The sequence below is a fragment of the Leptopilina heterotoma genome, unplaced genomic scaffold, assembly GCF_015476425.1.
Source record: "Leptopilina heterotoma isolate Lh14 unplaced genomic scaffold, ASM1547642v1 Lhet_16, whole genome shotgun sequence".
NCBI lineage: Eukaryota > Metazoa > Arthropoda > Insecta > Hymenoptera > Figitidae > Leptopilina > Leptopilina heterotoma.
Window position 1 is genome coordinate 1,800,528 of NW_025110874.1, and position 16,520 is coordinate 1,817,047.

General features: G+C 21.6%; 1 protein-coding gene and 1 long non-coding RNA gene across 6 annotated transcripts in view; one reads left to right on the top strand and one right to left on the bottom strand.

Moving 5' to 3' along the window:
- LOC122498776 (cytoplasmic polyadenylation element-binding protein 2) overlaps positions 1 to 16,520 on the top strand; it is a 507,210-nt gene that overhangs the window by 346,453 nt on the left and 144,237 nt on the right. Inside the window, exon 4 of one of the 4 annotated variants that reach the window (XM_043606687.1) lies at positions 14,401 to 14,484. The exons of the other annotated variants lie outside the window; for them this stretch is intronic. Coding sequence (XP_043462622.1) covers positions 14,401 to 14,484 — 84 coding nt within the window. The remainder of the gene's footprint in view (positions 1 to 14,400; positions 14,485 to 16,520) is intronic. 4 annotated transcript variants of the gene reach the window in all.
- Positions 1,643 to 3,356, bottom strand: LOC122498778. Of its 2 annotated transcripts, XR_006301258.1 has the most exons (4): positions 3,342 to 3,356; positions 2,719 to 2,887; positions 2,433 to 2,565; positions 1,643 to 2,120 (listed from the first exon to the last, which is right to left on the bottom strand). It is a non-coding gene; the product is annotated as an uncharacterized LOC122498778 (long non-coding RNA). The 2 variants fall into 2 exon arrangements; XR_006301257.1 differs by lacking the exon at positions 3,342 to 3,356 and having other exon boundaries at positions 2,719 to 2,983.

The following is a 16,520-nucleotide window of genomic DNA, read 5'->3' on the forward strand; positions in this document are numbered from 1 at the left end:
AAATGTATCAGATTTACTTGAAACTTGTTACTCAGGGGTTTTTGAAGTCGCTGAATACGAATTTCACCTTAGTTTTTCAAAATTCAAAATGGCGGATCAAATATGGCTGACGTATTTTTAAAAAAATTATCAGATTTATTCGAAACTTGTTACTTGGGGGTTTTCGGGGTCGCTGAATACGAATTTCACTTTAATTTTAAAAAATCCAAAATGTCGGATCCAATATGGCTAAAGAATTATTTAAAAATTTCTTAGATTTTGAATTTTTGAAAACTAAGGAGAAATTCGTATTCAGCGACCCCGAAAACCCCCAAGTAACAAGTTTCGAATAAATCTGATAATTTTTTTAAAAATACGTCAGCCATATTGGATCCGCCATTTTGAATTTTTGAAAACTGAGGTGAAATTCGTATTTAGCAACCTCAAAAACCCCCGAGTAACAAGTTTCAGGCGAATTGGATGAATTTTAAAAAAATCGACGCCATATTGGATCAGCCATCTTAAATTTTGAATATTTGCGAGTTTCTTTGATTGTTTAACATTATATAATATTTTTTCAGTGTTTTAAAGTTGGTTTTTAATAGAATATTCTGCTTATTTTTATTTAAATCTTGTTTACAGTCAGTTTTTTTCGAATTTTATTAATTTGTGAAGAAACTTGACGTGATGGCGGAAAACTGAGTTCGGATTCGAATTCAGCGACTCAAAAAACATGTAAAAAACATAGTCCGGTCAATACTTTCTTTAAAAAAATTTTGTGGTCCTGTGTTATTTTCAAAAAAAAAAATTTAATAAAATGTCACACAGGACATTCTATTATTATCAAAAATTTTAATAAAATATACTTTGTATAATTTAATTATTTTCAAAAACTTTTCGCAATTCAACAATTATTAAAATCTACTATTTTCATAAAATTTTCAAACAGAATTCAATTATTTAAAATTTTTTTTGTAAAAATCTTCGTAAGAATTCAATTCTTTTCATGAATAATAAAAATTTCTCAGGAATTCAATTATTTAAATTAGAATTTGCATAAAATTAGTCGAAAGAAATCAATTCTTTAAAAAATTTTATAAAATTCTTCGCAAGAATTAAATTCTTTTTATAAATATTTAAATTTTTAATTTAAAAGCTACTTTTTGCTACTTTTTTAAAACTAATTATCGTGTGTGAAGTCTGCTCTCTAAATTTGAATTAGTGAAATTCCACTTATTGCCAGCGAATAGTCACTTTTTGAAATAGCGATAAGTATACCACTGAGAATTAGTGAATATTCGCTGATTCAACCAGTGAAAAATAATATCACTTATTGAATAAGTGAAAATTCCACTGATTTAAGTAGCGAAATTTTAAAAAAAATTTTTTTATTGAAATTTTGAATTTAAAAATTAAATTTTTGATAAAAATAATTAATCTATCGTATGATTTAAATATTACCTGAAGTATTGAATACTTTTTTAATAGAAACTTAATTTTTAATTTCTCTGCAGTAAAATTATCGATGTTTCGAATTTGAGAAAAATATTTTTTTAAAAATTAAAAATTGTTTGTAACTTATTAAAATGAACTTGTAAAAAAATTTTTCTTTAAATAAATTGAAGCGAAAAGCACGTAGTAGTGAAATAAAATTAAAGATATATTTAAAGAAAAATACAAATTTTATTTGTAAATTTACATTTATAGGAAATATAATTACTGAAATAGTGCAAAGAAATAAAAATTATATAATCGAACGAATGATGACAAGTGTTGCACTAATTATCTGAGAGATTCATGCCTTCAGTAGTTTCGTCTAATGTTAAATTAGTTAAATTTACGTGAAATGATGTAACAATGCCACGAGGTTCATTATTTACCTCGTAGACATAACTGTCCATAAAATTAAAAAAATTTTGTAAACCAATGGGATAGCATAAATTTAACGCGAAGTAAACTTTAAACAACAAATCGAAAGCATTCACTGGTTCATTGTTTGAAGGTTTGAGAAAGAAGCCATCTCCTTGGACAAAATAAGTGTTGCACCCATTTTGTCCTTTGGTGCACAAAATATATGGCTGAACAGCCGTGTTTGACTTCAAAGCCGATTCCTTGACTGAATAAGGCAAGTTAGTCCCCTCCTAAAATAAATATTTAAAAAATTATTTATTGATCCTTAATTTTTTTTCTCATTTACTAGAAATTTTTATTTTTTATGCAAAATTATTTTGTTAATTAAAAAATGAATTTTTTAAATAAGTAAATATTTAATTTACATTTTTTGCATTACAATACTATACTAATTTTTGAAAATATTTATCCAGAAAGAAAATAATATTATTTCATTTAAACATTCAAAAAATCTGAAATAACATGTTGAATTGATTTTAAATAATATATATCATTTCAACAAAAAAACATGCACAGTAAAATATATTTATTAAGAAACGAACCTCTCAAAGTAGACAATGTTTCTTCCGAAACGCCAAACTTTCTTAACTCGTCTTCGTAATTATTTTCCTCAGTCATTGAATTTATATTTGCAGAAATTAATTATTATTTTAAACGTGTATCGAGCCCTTCCTTCTGTATAAACAATTTATAAGTAAAGAATATTTAATCTTAGAGAGAAATAGAACAATCAAAACAAAAGATATTTGAGGTTAGGTATAGTTCTTTAGTAGTAATAAATATATAGTTAAACAAATATAGTTGCTAATAAGTTTAAAGTTAACTTACCTTATTTTATGATATTTTTCGGTGAATAATAAAATGTAATCTTTAATTATAAATCTCCTCACAAATTATCAATTTCCTCGGTTTAAACGATTCACTCACGAGTTTCACTGTCAACAAGACGCAACTAAACGACGAGAGACAGTGGATTTATGCGCAGACGCAATTTTCACTAATTCAAAAGTGGGATTCACTATTTTCCAGTGACAACTACATTCACTGATCAAATAGCGAAATTTTCACTAATTCAGAAGTGAAATTCGCTATTTTCCAGTGACAACTACATTAACTGAATCAAATAGTGAAATTTTCACTAATTCAAATTTAGAGAGTGAATACATGGAATTTTTTTAAAAAATGTGATTTTTGAGATTCTAAAGAAAAGTAAAAAATGTGGTTTGAAAGTTTTTGGTAAAACAATGAAAGTATTAAAATTATGTGAATACAATTAATATTTAAACGTTCAATTAACTTTAAATTTTTTTTAATTTAGAGAAACTTTAAATTCTTGAGTTTATAAAAGATAAGGATAAGATGAAAAGTTTTGAAAAAGTGAAAAAGCACGTGATTGTCTTATAAGTATTTTTGAAATAGGCAAAAAATAGCCGTTATATTTAGTGTGCTACTTTTAATTATAAAAGTTATAAAATAAAGCTTGTAGGAGAGAATCGTATTTGCTATTCAACTGCGTAGACGTAATTGATTCACAAAAGTTGTTACGAGTAGTGTTGGTAACACACGAAACGTGTTTATAATATTGGATGAGTTGTGCAGATAGAAAAATCGACCTCGACCGAAATTACCTGGTACTTTCCCTTGCAATGGACTCAACCGTAGGCAATGAATTTAACTCTGTTAATTTTATCCTTATACACCTACAGCTCTTGTAAAAAAGCTTAAAATCCTTAAAACCATTTTCGTTTATATTTTCAATCAAGCGACAATTATTCATCAATGTATTTTGTTCGCATTGCTTTTACGACTGGTCGATCGCATTTTGTCCTCGTTACAATATAGAATCAATTTGTCAATAGACGCAGATAAATTGATTATACAGACACAGAGATAGTTGACTGAACATATTCGGTGACACTCACAATATTTCTGAATTTTCTCTATAATGGAAATTATCAAATTATTTCAAATTTTCAATGCTCTTATATAAGAATTAAAATCGAGATCAAAATTAATAGGTAGGCCAAGGATGAGGACAATTAAAGTAATACCAATCAGACTTTGAGGACGGGAGTTTTAGTTTGAAAAGTGGGGTGTGTCTTTTATATTCTTTTTATTCGTTTGAACTAAAGTCAAAACCACGTTAAAACGTAACTATTAAAAGAAAAAAAAAAAAGAACTATTATTTTTTTTTAACGTATCTATTTCTCAAAAATTTGTATTATTTTTTCAACTTTTATTAGTAAAAATGAAAGCCTCTTCTAATAGACATATATTTATTACATTAGTGTTCAAACAATTTTAAATTAACCAACTTTTTGTTTGCTTAACAAAAAATGCCCAACAGAATTATTTTATTAACAGGATTCAATTATTTTCTCATAATGCATCTGCAATAGTTTTTTGCTTATTCAAAATTCATTGTGTAAGCATTGCAAACTAAGACTATTTTTCAGTATATTATTTGAAGATTGAAAAGTTTATTTGTAAGGTAAAAAAAAGCTGCTAATGCCACTTTTTATTTTTTAGTTTTTAATATTTTAATTATCTATAATAAATAATATAATCTAAATGACTTTGAAGAAAGGTACCTAAGAAGAAACATAACAATAAAATATAGTTATTTTTGGGTTATTTTTACCTTAAAGTTACCCAAAAATTTATATTTAAATGTTTGAGAATAAAATCAGTATTAAATTATATTTAAAAATTATTTAAATTATTAAATTATTATTAATTATTATTTTAAATTTAATAAAGACTTTCATTTAAAAAATTGCAAACATAACTTAAAAAATAATAATTGAATTTGGGAAGAGTACCTATAAATATAGTAGAAAATCTGAGTAATAATTAAATTTAAAACTTCTGAACAATTTAATATTATTTAAAATTTTTTGAAAAAACATAGTTAAATTTTTAAATATAAATTTAAAAAAATTCAAATAACCGAAATTTCTTAAAATTGAATTCAGAACAATTGGATTTTAATTAATTAATCTTATAATATTAAAATGCCTCAAAATAATTGAATTTTCGGGAATAATTTTGTTCTTTATCGACACAATTGAATTTTTTCGATAAGAATTATTTATGTAAATAATTGAATTCTCGGTAAGAATTTTATTAAAATCTATAAAAGAATAATTATTTCAAAAAAATTTAATATAATTATATTGAAAATAATTCATTTCATTCGAACAATTTTATTAAAAATATTTTAAAATAATTGAATTTCTGTGAAAAATTCTAATATTTTTGTAAATAATTGAATTCTTTCAAAGAATTTACAAAAAAAAAACACTTTTTTTAATAATTTCTTTCGACTAATTTTAACAAAATTTTCAGGAATAAGTACATTTTTTAAACAATTCCTATAAAATAGTATGAAAAAGAATTGAAAGCCTGTGAAGAATTTGATTATTTAGAAAAATAATTGAATTCTTGTAAAGAATTTTTATTACATTTTTTTTAAAATAATTGAAGTCCTGTCAAGGATTTTATTATTTATGAAAATAGTTGAATTCTTGCAACGAATTTTTATTAATTTATTTTTTAAATAATTGAAATTTTGCAAAGAATTGTATTATATATGAAAATAATTGAATTCTTGCAACGCGTTTGATTATATTTTTTTAAAAAACTCGAATTCATTTAAGAAATTTTATAAAAATAGTAGATTTTGAAAATATTTGAATTTCAGCGAAGAATTTTATTAATTGTGAAATGTAATTGAATTCTTGCAAAAAATTTTTGAAAATAATTACTTTGTACTTTGTGCGAAAGGGTTTTACCCGTTAAACTTTTGAATAAATAAATAAATAAATTTTTTTTGTAAAATTTTATGTAAATTTACATTCTCGGAGTGATCGATAATCTTCATGTTTTGTAATAATATTCTTATAAGTTCAATTTCATAAAAGTTTGAATAATTTTAAATTTTTTGAAAATCTTAATTCCTATTGAATAATAACAATGATTAAATATTTTATTTAAAAAAGAATTTGTTGATGTTTTGGAATAATTTTATAATTAAACTCAACTCAAAATTTTTTTTAATATTTCTAATATTGAAATTATTTCTAATATTCTAATATTCTAGAAAGTAGTTAAATTTTTGAAGAATTTACAGATGTATAATATATATTTTTTGAAAGTAATGGAATTTCAGAAAATACGGAATAATTGAAATTATTAAAAATTTATATTATACTCTCTAATTTTGAATTTGTAAAAATGTTTATCAATTTGAATTAGTGAGACTGACTTTTTGTTTATTAGGAGATTTTACTGATTGACTGACATTTTGCTTTTGAAATTTTGAATTTATAAAATTTACTAATAAATAGTAGTTTCTACTAATTTATTAGTAAAATCTACTAATTCAAAAGCAAAAAGTCAGTCACTATATACCTTTAAATTTGTATTAACATTTTTACTAATTTAAATTTAGAGAGTAGATACTATAAACATTTAAATGTTTCTTTTTAACAAAAATTATTGAAGTTTTAAATAATTGAATTCAGAAATTTTGAAAAAATTAGAGTTTTGAAAATTTTTAATTAATTCTTTCTGAAATTTATATCAACTCCCGAAAGTAATTAAGAAATTGTCAAAAAATTATAAATTTCGTCATATTGTATTATAATTTATGTTTTTGAGATTTTTATTTTATTTTTTTAAAATAAGAATCGCGTGTTTGCAGAAAAATGTGAAAATAAATGAATTTTACAAAAACTTGAATTGAAATTTAAAAGTGACATTTTATAACTATATATAAAAAGAAGAGATTAAGAAGAATGCAGTATGAATATAAAAAATTTGTTCGTTATTCCGCTAACGTGCGCGAGACTTAATCTATATTGTATTCTTTTTTTTTGTAAGTTAAAAAATCTAATTCGTTGTTACTGGTGTAAAAAAGAGAGAGAGAGGTAGATTTCCCTTGTGGTCTACTCGCAAGAGTGTTGGAACTTGTGTTATTAGATGCAGGACACCTGCACCTGCAAGCGTCTGCCTAGCAACAGGGAATGTCCAACATTGTGTATTAGATTAGTCAGTTTGATTCGTTTAAAGTAGGAGAAACCTAATTTCAGAGAGATCTTCTGCCTTTGAGGAGCATAAAATGACTATGATTCACAGTCTCCTATCGCTGCCACACACAATATAAATAGAGCAAGATTTTTATTTGCTAAGAGAATAAGATAAATCTAATTAAATTCAAATCAACACCTTAATCTGCTGCTTCTTTCATGTCGCTAGATTATTGTTCGTTACAGATATAAATACGTATTTATCGACATAAATTCACCGAGCACCCCAAATTGAAAACTAATTTCAACATTTTTATGTTTGTTAATTAATATATACTAGCTAACTTCTTACATACTTTTTTAAATAAAATTAGCAATTTTAAAAAAATAGAATTTAAAAAATATTGTAATTCAAATTTTTTTTCATAAAAATAAAAAATATCAGTTGAAAATTGAAATATAGATTATTACTATTATAACCACAATAATCATATATTTTGAGATCATTTATATTCAAGGAAAAGATAGACATTTCTATTAAAAGTCCTGAAAAAAATTAAATTTTTAAAATCCATAAAAGAATTCTGAATATTTTAGTGTCTTTTTTATTTAATGAATAATTTTACTTTTAAATATTTTAATACCTACTAATTGACTATAAAAAGAATTGAGTTTACAATTTTCATATATAGATGAACTCCAAAAGGCTTTAATTTAAAATTTTATAAAATTTTAATTTTTACTTTATTTATTTGAAATTACAAAGCTCAACAGTATAAACAAACCCAACAGTAGTATATAATGAAGTTAATTAGAAATTTTAAAAAACTTATTAGATTTTTGGAAAATGTTAATAATTCAAATTCTTCGTGTGAAATTAGTTAAATTTATCAATATATATATTTATTTAATTATTATAAAAATAATGGATTTATAGAAAAATGGTGGTTAAAAACATTTAAAAAATTGAATTTAGTAAAATTCTTCTTACAAAAGTTCAATCATGTTCTAAATTTAAAAAAACTCTCGTCGAAATCACAATTAGCATTGTAAATAACAAAATTCTTCTCTAAAATTCAATTATTTTAAAAAATGTTCCTAATTTCAATTATTTTCAATATCTACTATTTTAGTACATATCCTGAAAGAATTCAATTATTAACAAATTTTTTATAAATTTCTTCTCAATAATTCAATTAATTTCATAAATAATAAATTTTTTTTATGAATTCAATTATTTTTTGTAATATTTTAATGAAATTCCTCGAAAAATGTAATTATTCTTAAAATTTTTATTAAAATTCGTCAAAGGAATTCAATTATTTAAAAATTTGTTTATAAAATTCTTTATAAGAATTATGTAAATGAACTTTAAACAATTTGGATTTGAAATTTTATAAAATTTCAATGTTGAATGAATTTAATTAGAAATTTTAATGAACTTAGATTTTTAAAAAATTTTAATAATTCAAATTCTTCTGAAATTAGTTCCACTTTTTAATATAATATTTAATTAGTTATTAAAAATAATGGATTTGTAGAAGAATTTTAGTTAATAACACTAAAAAAATTGATTTTTAAGAAAGTTACAAATAATTGCAGAAATTCAATTATTTTTAAAAGTAATAAAATTCCTATCACAAAATTCAATTATGTTCAAAAATTTACAAAGAAATCTGGACAAAATCCCAATTATTATCTTTATAAATAAAAAAATTCTGCTTCAAAATTCAATTATTTTCAAAAATTTTAATAAAATTCTAATCAAAATTTCAATTATTATTTTCAAAAATTTTCCTCAATTTAATGATTTTTATTATCAACCATTTTAATAAAATTACCCAAAAGAATTCAATTATTTAAAAACAATTTTAATGAAATTGTACGCAAACATTTAATTATTTTCATATAAATAATAAAAATTTTACAGGAATTCGAAATTTTTTGAAAATATTAATAAATTTCTTAGCAACTATTGAATTATTTTCATAAATAAAAAAATTCATCAAAAGGAATTCAATTATTTTCAATACCATTTTACAAGAATTGCACAAAAAAATGTAATTATTCTTAAAAATTTAATTTCAATTCTTCGAAAAAATCAATTATTTAAAAAAAATGTTTTTTTCTAATTTTTTGGGAGAATTAAATTATTTACAAAAATATTAGAATTTTTTACAGGAATTTAATTATTTTCAAATATTTTAATAAAATTGTTCGAAAGAAATCAATTATTTTCAATGTAATTTTAATTTAATTTTTTTTGAAAAAATTCAATTATTCTTTTAGATTTTAATACAATTCTTCCCAAGATTTCATTTCAATTATATTTACATAGATAAATATTCTAAAGAATTCAATTATATGTCGATAAATAAAAATATTTTTCCCGAAAATTCAATTATTTTGAGGCATTTTAATAAAATTCTTTGCAAAATTCAATTATTTTCAAAAATAATGAAACTCATGGCAGAATTTTAATTATTTTTAATACAATTTTAATAAAATTTCTTAAAAAATGTAATTATATTCTTAAAAATTTTATTAAAATTCGTCAAAATAATTTAATTATTTAAAAATTTGTTAATAAAATTCTTTATTAGAATTAAATTTTAAGAAGCATTCTATTATTTCAATAACTAATTTATAATATATAAAATAATGATTTTAACACTCGATTCTCTTTATGTTTTATAACAATATTTTTAAAGTTGTTTAATTTCAAGAAGGTTTGAATTTGAATGTTTTGAAGAATCTTAATTCCTATGGAAAAAGAATAATAATATTAAATATTCAAAATATTTAAAAAAGAAATTATTGTTTTCGAATAATTTTACAATTAAAAATATTCGTAAATAATTCGAAAATTGTTTAATAATTAACAACTTTGTAGTAATTTTTATAAATAAAGAGGAGAATAATGTGCATGATAATTTAGATCAGTCAAACGAAATTTGTTATAGAAAAAGCATATAACAAACAAACTGGGTATATTTTTGATTTGTTAATCATAATTTTTTTTAAATTTTCTAATTTGTAATATTATTTTATTATAAATCATGAAAAAATACTTGATTTTCGATTTGTCAAACAATATTTTTTAAAGAAAGAAAAAAAAACAAAAGCATACACAGAAACTAACTTCAAACTTTGGACAGAATGAATGAAAGAATACGGAGATGAGTATAGTTAATAATAGTAAATATAATTATTATTAATTATACAGAAAAATGATTTTATTGATTAAAATGTAAATTTTCGTTGAAAACGACACGAAAAACTGGTTTTGAAAAATATTTCCACTCACCTTGCATGGTATGTATTTGTGAGATTAATATTTGGCTGGAATCGCGTTTACGTAAAACGTAAAAGAAATTTGCGGAAAATATGTGTATAAGAATAACTGGAAATAATATAGATGGTAACCAGTTTGCGTATACAGATAGAAACGTGCGCGCATATGCGGTTATTTTTATAGAAAACCTTACGTACACTAGATGTATATTACAGTCGGGCATAATATAATACTTACACATGAACTTGGTACCAACACATAAGCCGGGCATTATCATACATATTGCTGCTTCCGAGTGCAAGGTACGCCTTCACACTTTTTAGTCTTTTTCAAATAAAATCTCTGGGACAGTTGTTCTATTCTCGTTACTCGGCAGAATCTTTTGTGTTTCTGAAAATATTCCTCCCGGAACAATATGTTTGTTTTTTCTTTTTTGTTTATTTGTTTTATTAAGAGACGGAGTTCTGACAATGCATCTACTTTCTTATATGTTACATTCAAACTTTATACGCTGCAGTCATAGCTATGTTTTAATTAAAATAATTTATGTCACAGAAATCTTTTATACAATACAGCAAAATAAAAAATAAACAAATTTATTGTCTCGATTTTCTTTATTATCATAATAACGGATAAAATAATTTCATCATTATTCTTATGTTTTCAAATTTAGATTTGTTTACGGTTTCAATTATCAAAATATTATGTTATTGTTAGAATTAATGAATTATACGAGTTTTCATTTATATGAAGCAATATTGCTTTGTTTTTATTCTGCGAATAAAAATGCTATTTTGCGATGCATTGTCAGCGGGATTCCAATCCTTTTTGCTCAACATTAGTTTCCTGTCGAAAGTTGCTGACGGTTTTGAAATCACAACCAAAACGTTCAATGATACGAACTCGAACGACTCGCAAAATTTTTATTCATGGGAAATCAAAATAGTTGAACTGAAGAAATGAACATTTATTATTGTCGGGAAAAGTTACTATACGCGGTTTTCTTTTGAAAAGTCCATTTCTCAATCGAATGAAATTTCTTTGAAAATTCATTTCATTTAGTTTACTAAATTTTTGCATTTGATTCAAAATTCTTCTTGGAAATTAAAAATTTTGCTTTTTTTAAAAATATCTCAATAGTTACTAAAACAATTTTTAATTTAAAAATATATTCTAAAATAAAGAAGTAAACTATCACTTTGAGTAAAAAATATATTCTCAATTCTGTTTTATGATTTTATGTTACATAAATTAATATTAATCACTTTTTAAACTTGATTGAAAATGAGTTTAATTTTTTTATTTACACTAAAAATTTTCAGTTAGAATATAAGATGCAATGCTCAAATTTGATCCAGTGATGATGCATTCTCGAACGTGACACTAATTTGAACCCATTTTTTGATAACTTTATTCAAATTTGATATTTAAATAAAACAGTGTTGCATCTTATTTTAATGCTTTAAGCTTTATTCTGTGTCAGAAATGATTTTAAAATCCAGTACAATTTATATTATTTAAAATAGATGAAATAAATAAATTAATAATAATTAGTGAATACTTAATACATATAATTGCAACAAAAATTTAATTTTTTCCCTAATTTTCAGACAAAATTTTGACTTTTTCTCTGACCCTAAAAAATATTCTGATTCACTCGAAAAATTATTGGAAACTCAAAAAAATGTTCTATTACATTTATTTACGAATTTCTTGAATTGTAAAATTATTCGAAAACATCAATAACTTTTTTTTCAAATAAATATTTAATCATTATTATTTTTCCATAAGAAATTAGATTTTTAAAAAATTCAAATTTAAACCTTTTGAAATTCAATAACTTTTAAGAATATTATTATAAAACACGAAGATAGAGATCACTCCGAGTCTTCGACTCGGAGTGATCGATATCTTCATGTTTTGTAACAATTTAAATTTACATAAAATTTTTCAAAAAAAAATTAAATTATTTACAGACATTTTAATAAAATCCTTCCCAAGAATTCCATTATTTTTACAAGTAATAAAATTTATCACATGAATTCAATTATTTAAAAAAATTGTAATAATATTCGTTCCAAGAATTCAGTTATTTACATAAAGAATTTTTCGAAAGAATTCAATTATTTACATAAATAAATATTGGAAAGAATTCAATTATGTCTATATATAAATAACAAAATTATTCCCGAAAATTCAATTATTTTAAAGTATTTTAATAAAAATTTTTTGCAAAATTCAATTACTTTCATAATTAACAAAATTCTTCTCAGGAATTCAATTATTTTTAAAAATTTTAATAAAATTCTTAGCAACTATTCAATTATTTTCATAAATAATATAATTCATTGTAGGATTTCAATTATTTTTAATACAATTTTACAGGAATTGCTCCAAAAATGTAATTATTCTTAAAAATTTGGTTTCAATTCCTCGAAAAAAATTAATTATTTAAAAAAATATTTTTTTAAATTCATTTGAAGAATTCAATTTTTTATAAAAATATTAAAAATTTTCTCAGCAATTTAATTATTTTCAAATATTTTAATAAAATTGTTCAAAAGAAATTATTTACATGAATAATTCTTCGAGAGAATTCAATTATGTCGATAAATAACAAAATTATTCCCAAAAATTCAATTATTTTGAAGTATTTTAATAAAATTCTTTGCAAAATTCAATTATTTAAATTTTTTTTTTTTTTTTTTTTTATTTAAAGCATAAAAAAACCTCTCAAAAGGTTTATAAGCTTACATGTGTTTAAATAGTTAATTTACATTCTTTAAAAAAGTGAACAATATAATTACACGCAACAATGTTCGGACTAACAAGAAATACTTAGAAATAATTTTTTAAAAAAATTCAATTAAACTTTTTCAAAATACAATTATTTCTAAAAATTTGTGTTATAATTATTTTAATATTCAATCATAATATAAAATTTATACTGAAATTCATTTTTAAAACAATTTTTATTAGCAAATTCTACGAGAATTTAATTATTTAAATAGAAAAATGAAAAAATTAGTGAATAATTGATTAATTTTTCTTAAAACTGAATTCTCATAAAAATTTTTATGAACTTTAAATAATTAACTTTTTTCAGCGAATTTGAATCAAATTTTTAAGAATAATTACATTTTTCAAGGAATTCGATTAAAATTGTATTAGAAATAATGGAAATTCTGCCATGAAATTTATTATTTATGAAAATAATTGAATTTTTAAAAAGGATATTTTAATTTATGAAAATAATTGAACCTCTAAAAATTTTTATTATTTTTTAAAATAATGGAATCATTGCGAAGAAATTTATAAACAAAAAAATTGGAAATAATTGAATCTTTGTAAAAATTTGATTATTTATGAAAATACTTAAATTTTTACGTAGAATTTGATTAAAATTTTTTTTTTAAATAATTGAATTCTTTTGAAAAATTTGATTAAAATAATAAATATTGAAAATCATTGAATTAAAAGAAATTTTTTGACAATAATTGAAGTTTCGACAAGAATTTTATTAAATTTTTTGAAAATAATTGAATTTCGTGCAATAAATTTTAACTCCTCAAAAGTTCAATTTTTTAACTGTTTTTTACTAAAATTCTTCTATAAATCCATTATTTTTAATAAGTAATTAAATATTCTATTCAAAAATGGAACTAATTTCAAAAGAATTTGAATTATTAAATTTTTTTTAAAAAATCGAAGTTCTTTAAAATTTGTAATTAAATTCATTGAAAATTGAAATTTTATAAAATTTCAAATTGAAGTCGTTTGAAGTTCATTTATTAATGAAAATTGTAAACGCAACTCTTTTAAAATCAAACTAATTTCGAAATATTTAAGTAAAATTATTTATTAAATAATAATTCCTAAGTGTAATAATTTTATTATAGTTCTGCAAGAATTAAATTATTAAAAAAGAAATTATTGTCAGAAAGAGAAAAAATTGAAGTTTTTGTATTTTTAGAATCATGGTAATTTCATAGATTTTATGATTATAATTTCCTGATTTTTTCCTGGATTTTCCAACCTTTGGCAATCCTGAAATAGATTATAATTAGCTTGAGTTAATTTTCATTAAAAAAAAACATAATTTTTTTTAATTTGGAATTTTTACATTATTTAACTTTTTTAAAATGTAGGCATTTATACTAATAAAAAGTTATCTTATTGTTTCAGGTAAGTCAGTGAGTCAACACCTTCTTATCACGAAACCCCAAATATTGAGAACAGCATTTCAAAATCATCCACAGGCAGTCGAATGCAAGTATACCAAATTTTATTTTCAAATTTTTTTCCATATACTCTGAAAAATAAGTTGATTTTCTTTTTTAAAAAGAGAAACATTAGAAAGAAACACGATATTTTACATGAAAAGTTGAGGGGGTAACTTTTTTTTTTTTTTAATGAAAAAGAAAGTGTGGTTAAGAAAACAGATTCTAAGCTCTCGCAAGCTTTTAGCTTTTACGCCCCAAGTTTCGAATTTCGTAAAAGAAACAAAAACGAAGAAACAGTCTCTAAGTGCTATCGATTTTCTATATTTGTATACGTATTTTGGTATTATATGGGCAAATTGGTATATATAATAATAATGGACTATATACTCGAGGAATAAGTAGATTCCATTTTGAAATTTTATTGGGAAACTTTATGTAAAATGCAAGCATGCTATATATATATTTGGTTAAGGTATATATAATGGCATAGTTCCTGTATACAATGTATCGAAAATTGTAGTGCGTGACAAGGACACGCCCGAGAACTGGAACTGATGGGTCTAACGTTATCCGCGACAATAAGCCACAGATGCATGTCTAGAACATACAGAATCCAGTTATCTGCAATCTATAACAGTCTCACCGTGAAAATGAATTGGGAAATTATTGCAATTTCCTAAAAATTACTTCCGTTTATTTAATCTCTTTACCTGAAAAAATTTTATAGATTTTCATTAGAATGATTCAATAGAATAATTTTATATTACATTTATATTATATTTATTAATAATCTTATATAATTTTATATTATTTTTATATAAATTCTAGTGAATATTCTACAGAATTTCACTAGAATGATTCTTTTGAATTTCTAAATGAATTTTACTAAATTTTAGTGATTTTTAATTAGAAAGAATTTAAATTCGTGAAATAATATTTTTCAACTTTAGATTATTGTGAAATTAAATTTTATCATTTAATTTCCATGACAAATTCTAGGCAAAAATTGTTTATACCATTTAAATAAAAATAATTCATTTAAGATAGTAACAGGGCTCGAACCAGTGAAATTATTTAAAAATACGAGCTTTATGGATAAAAATAAAAAATTACGAACCAAATACTCACAAAAAATATAACCAGTCGAAGTCAAATAAAAAAACATTTTACTTAAAAGTGTAAATTAAATTTTTTTATAACTATAAAACATGAAGAAATGGATCACTCCGAGTCTTCGACTCGGACTGATTAATTTCTTCTTGTTTTATAATAATTAAAGATGTCAAATTGATAAAATCATTATTTTATATTATAAGAATATTATACTTCTTGAAAATTATTTTCATTTCAATTCAATTATTATTTTCAAGAATTTTTAACTAAAATTCTTCTTTCATCAATTATTTTTAATAATTTACGAAAAAGTTTTTTGACAATTTTCAAATTCATTTCTTTATAATATTCAGTTTTACAAAATTTCAATTATTCGTAAATTATTAAATATATATTAGAAAAATAAAAACTTAAAATAATTTCAATTTAAAAAAACAAAAAAAAAAAAAAAACCGTAATTAAACTTTTTCAAAAAATTAATTTTAAAATTCAATTATTTCTTAAAATTCACGCTATATTGCTTCAAATATTCAATTATCATATAAAATTTTAACTGAAATTCATTTTTAAATCAATTTTTATTTGAAAATTCGTCTAGAATTCAATTATTTAAATACAAAAATGAAAAAAAAGCTTCTTTGAAAAATAAAGAATTTATTGAAGAATTGAATGTTTCTTAAAATTCAATTCTCATAAAGAATTTTATTAACAAATTTTTAAATAAATTAAATAAATAAAAATAAAGTAAATTTTTAAATAATTAAATTCTTTGGACGAATTTTAATAAAGAATAATTACATTTTTCGAGAAATTTGATTAAAATTGTATTAAAAATAATTGAAATTCTGCCATGAGTTTTATTATTTATGAAAATAATTGAATTTTTGCGAAGAAATTTATTATATTTATGAAAATAATTGAATCTTTGTAGAAATTTTATTATTTATGAAAATAATTGAATTATTGCGT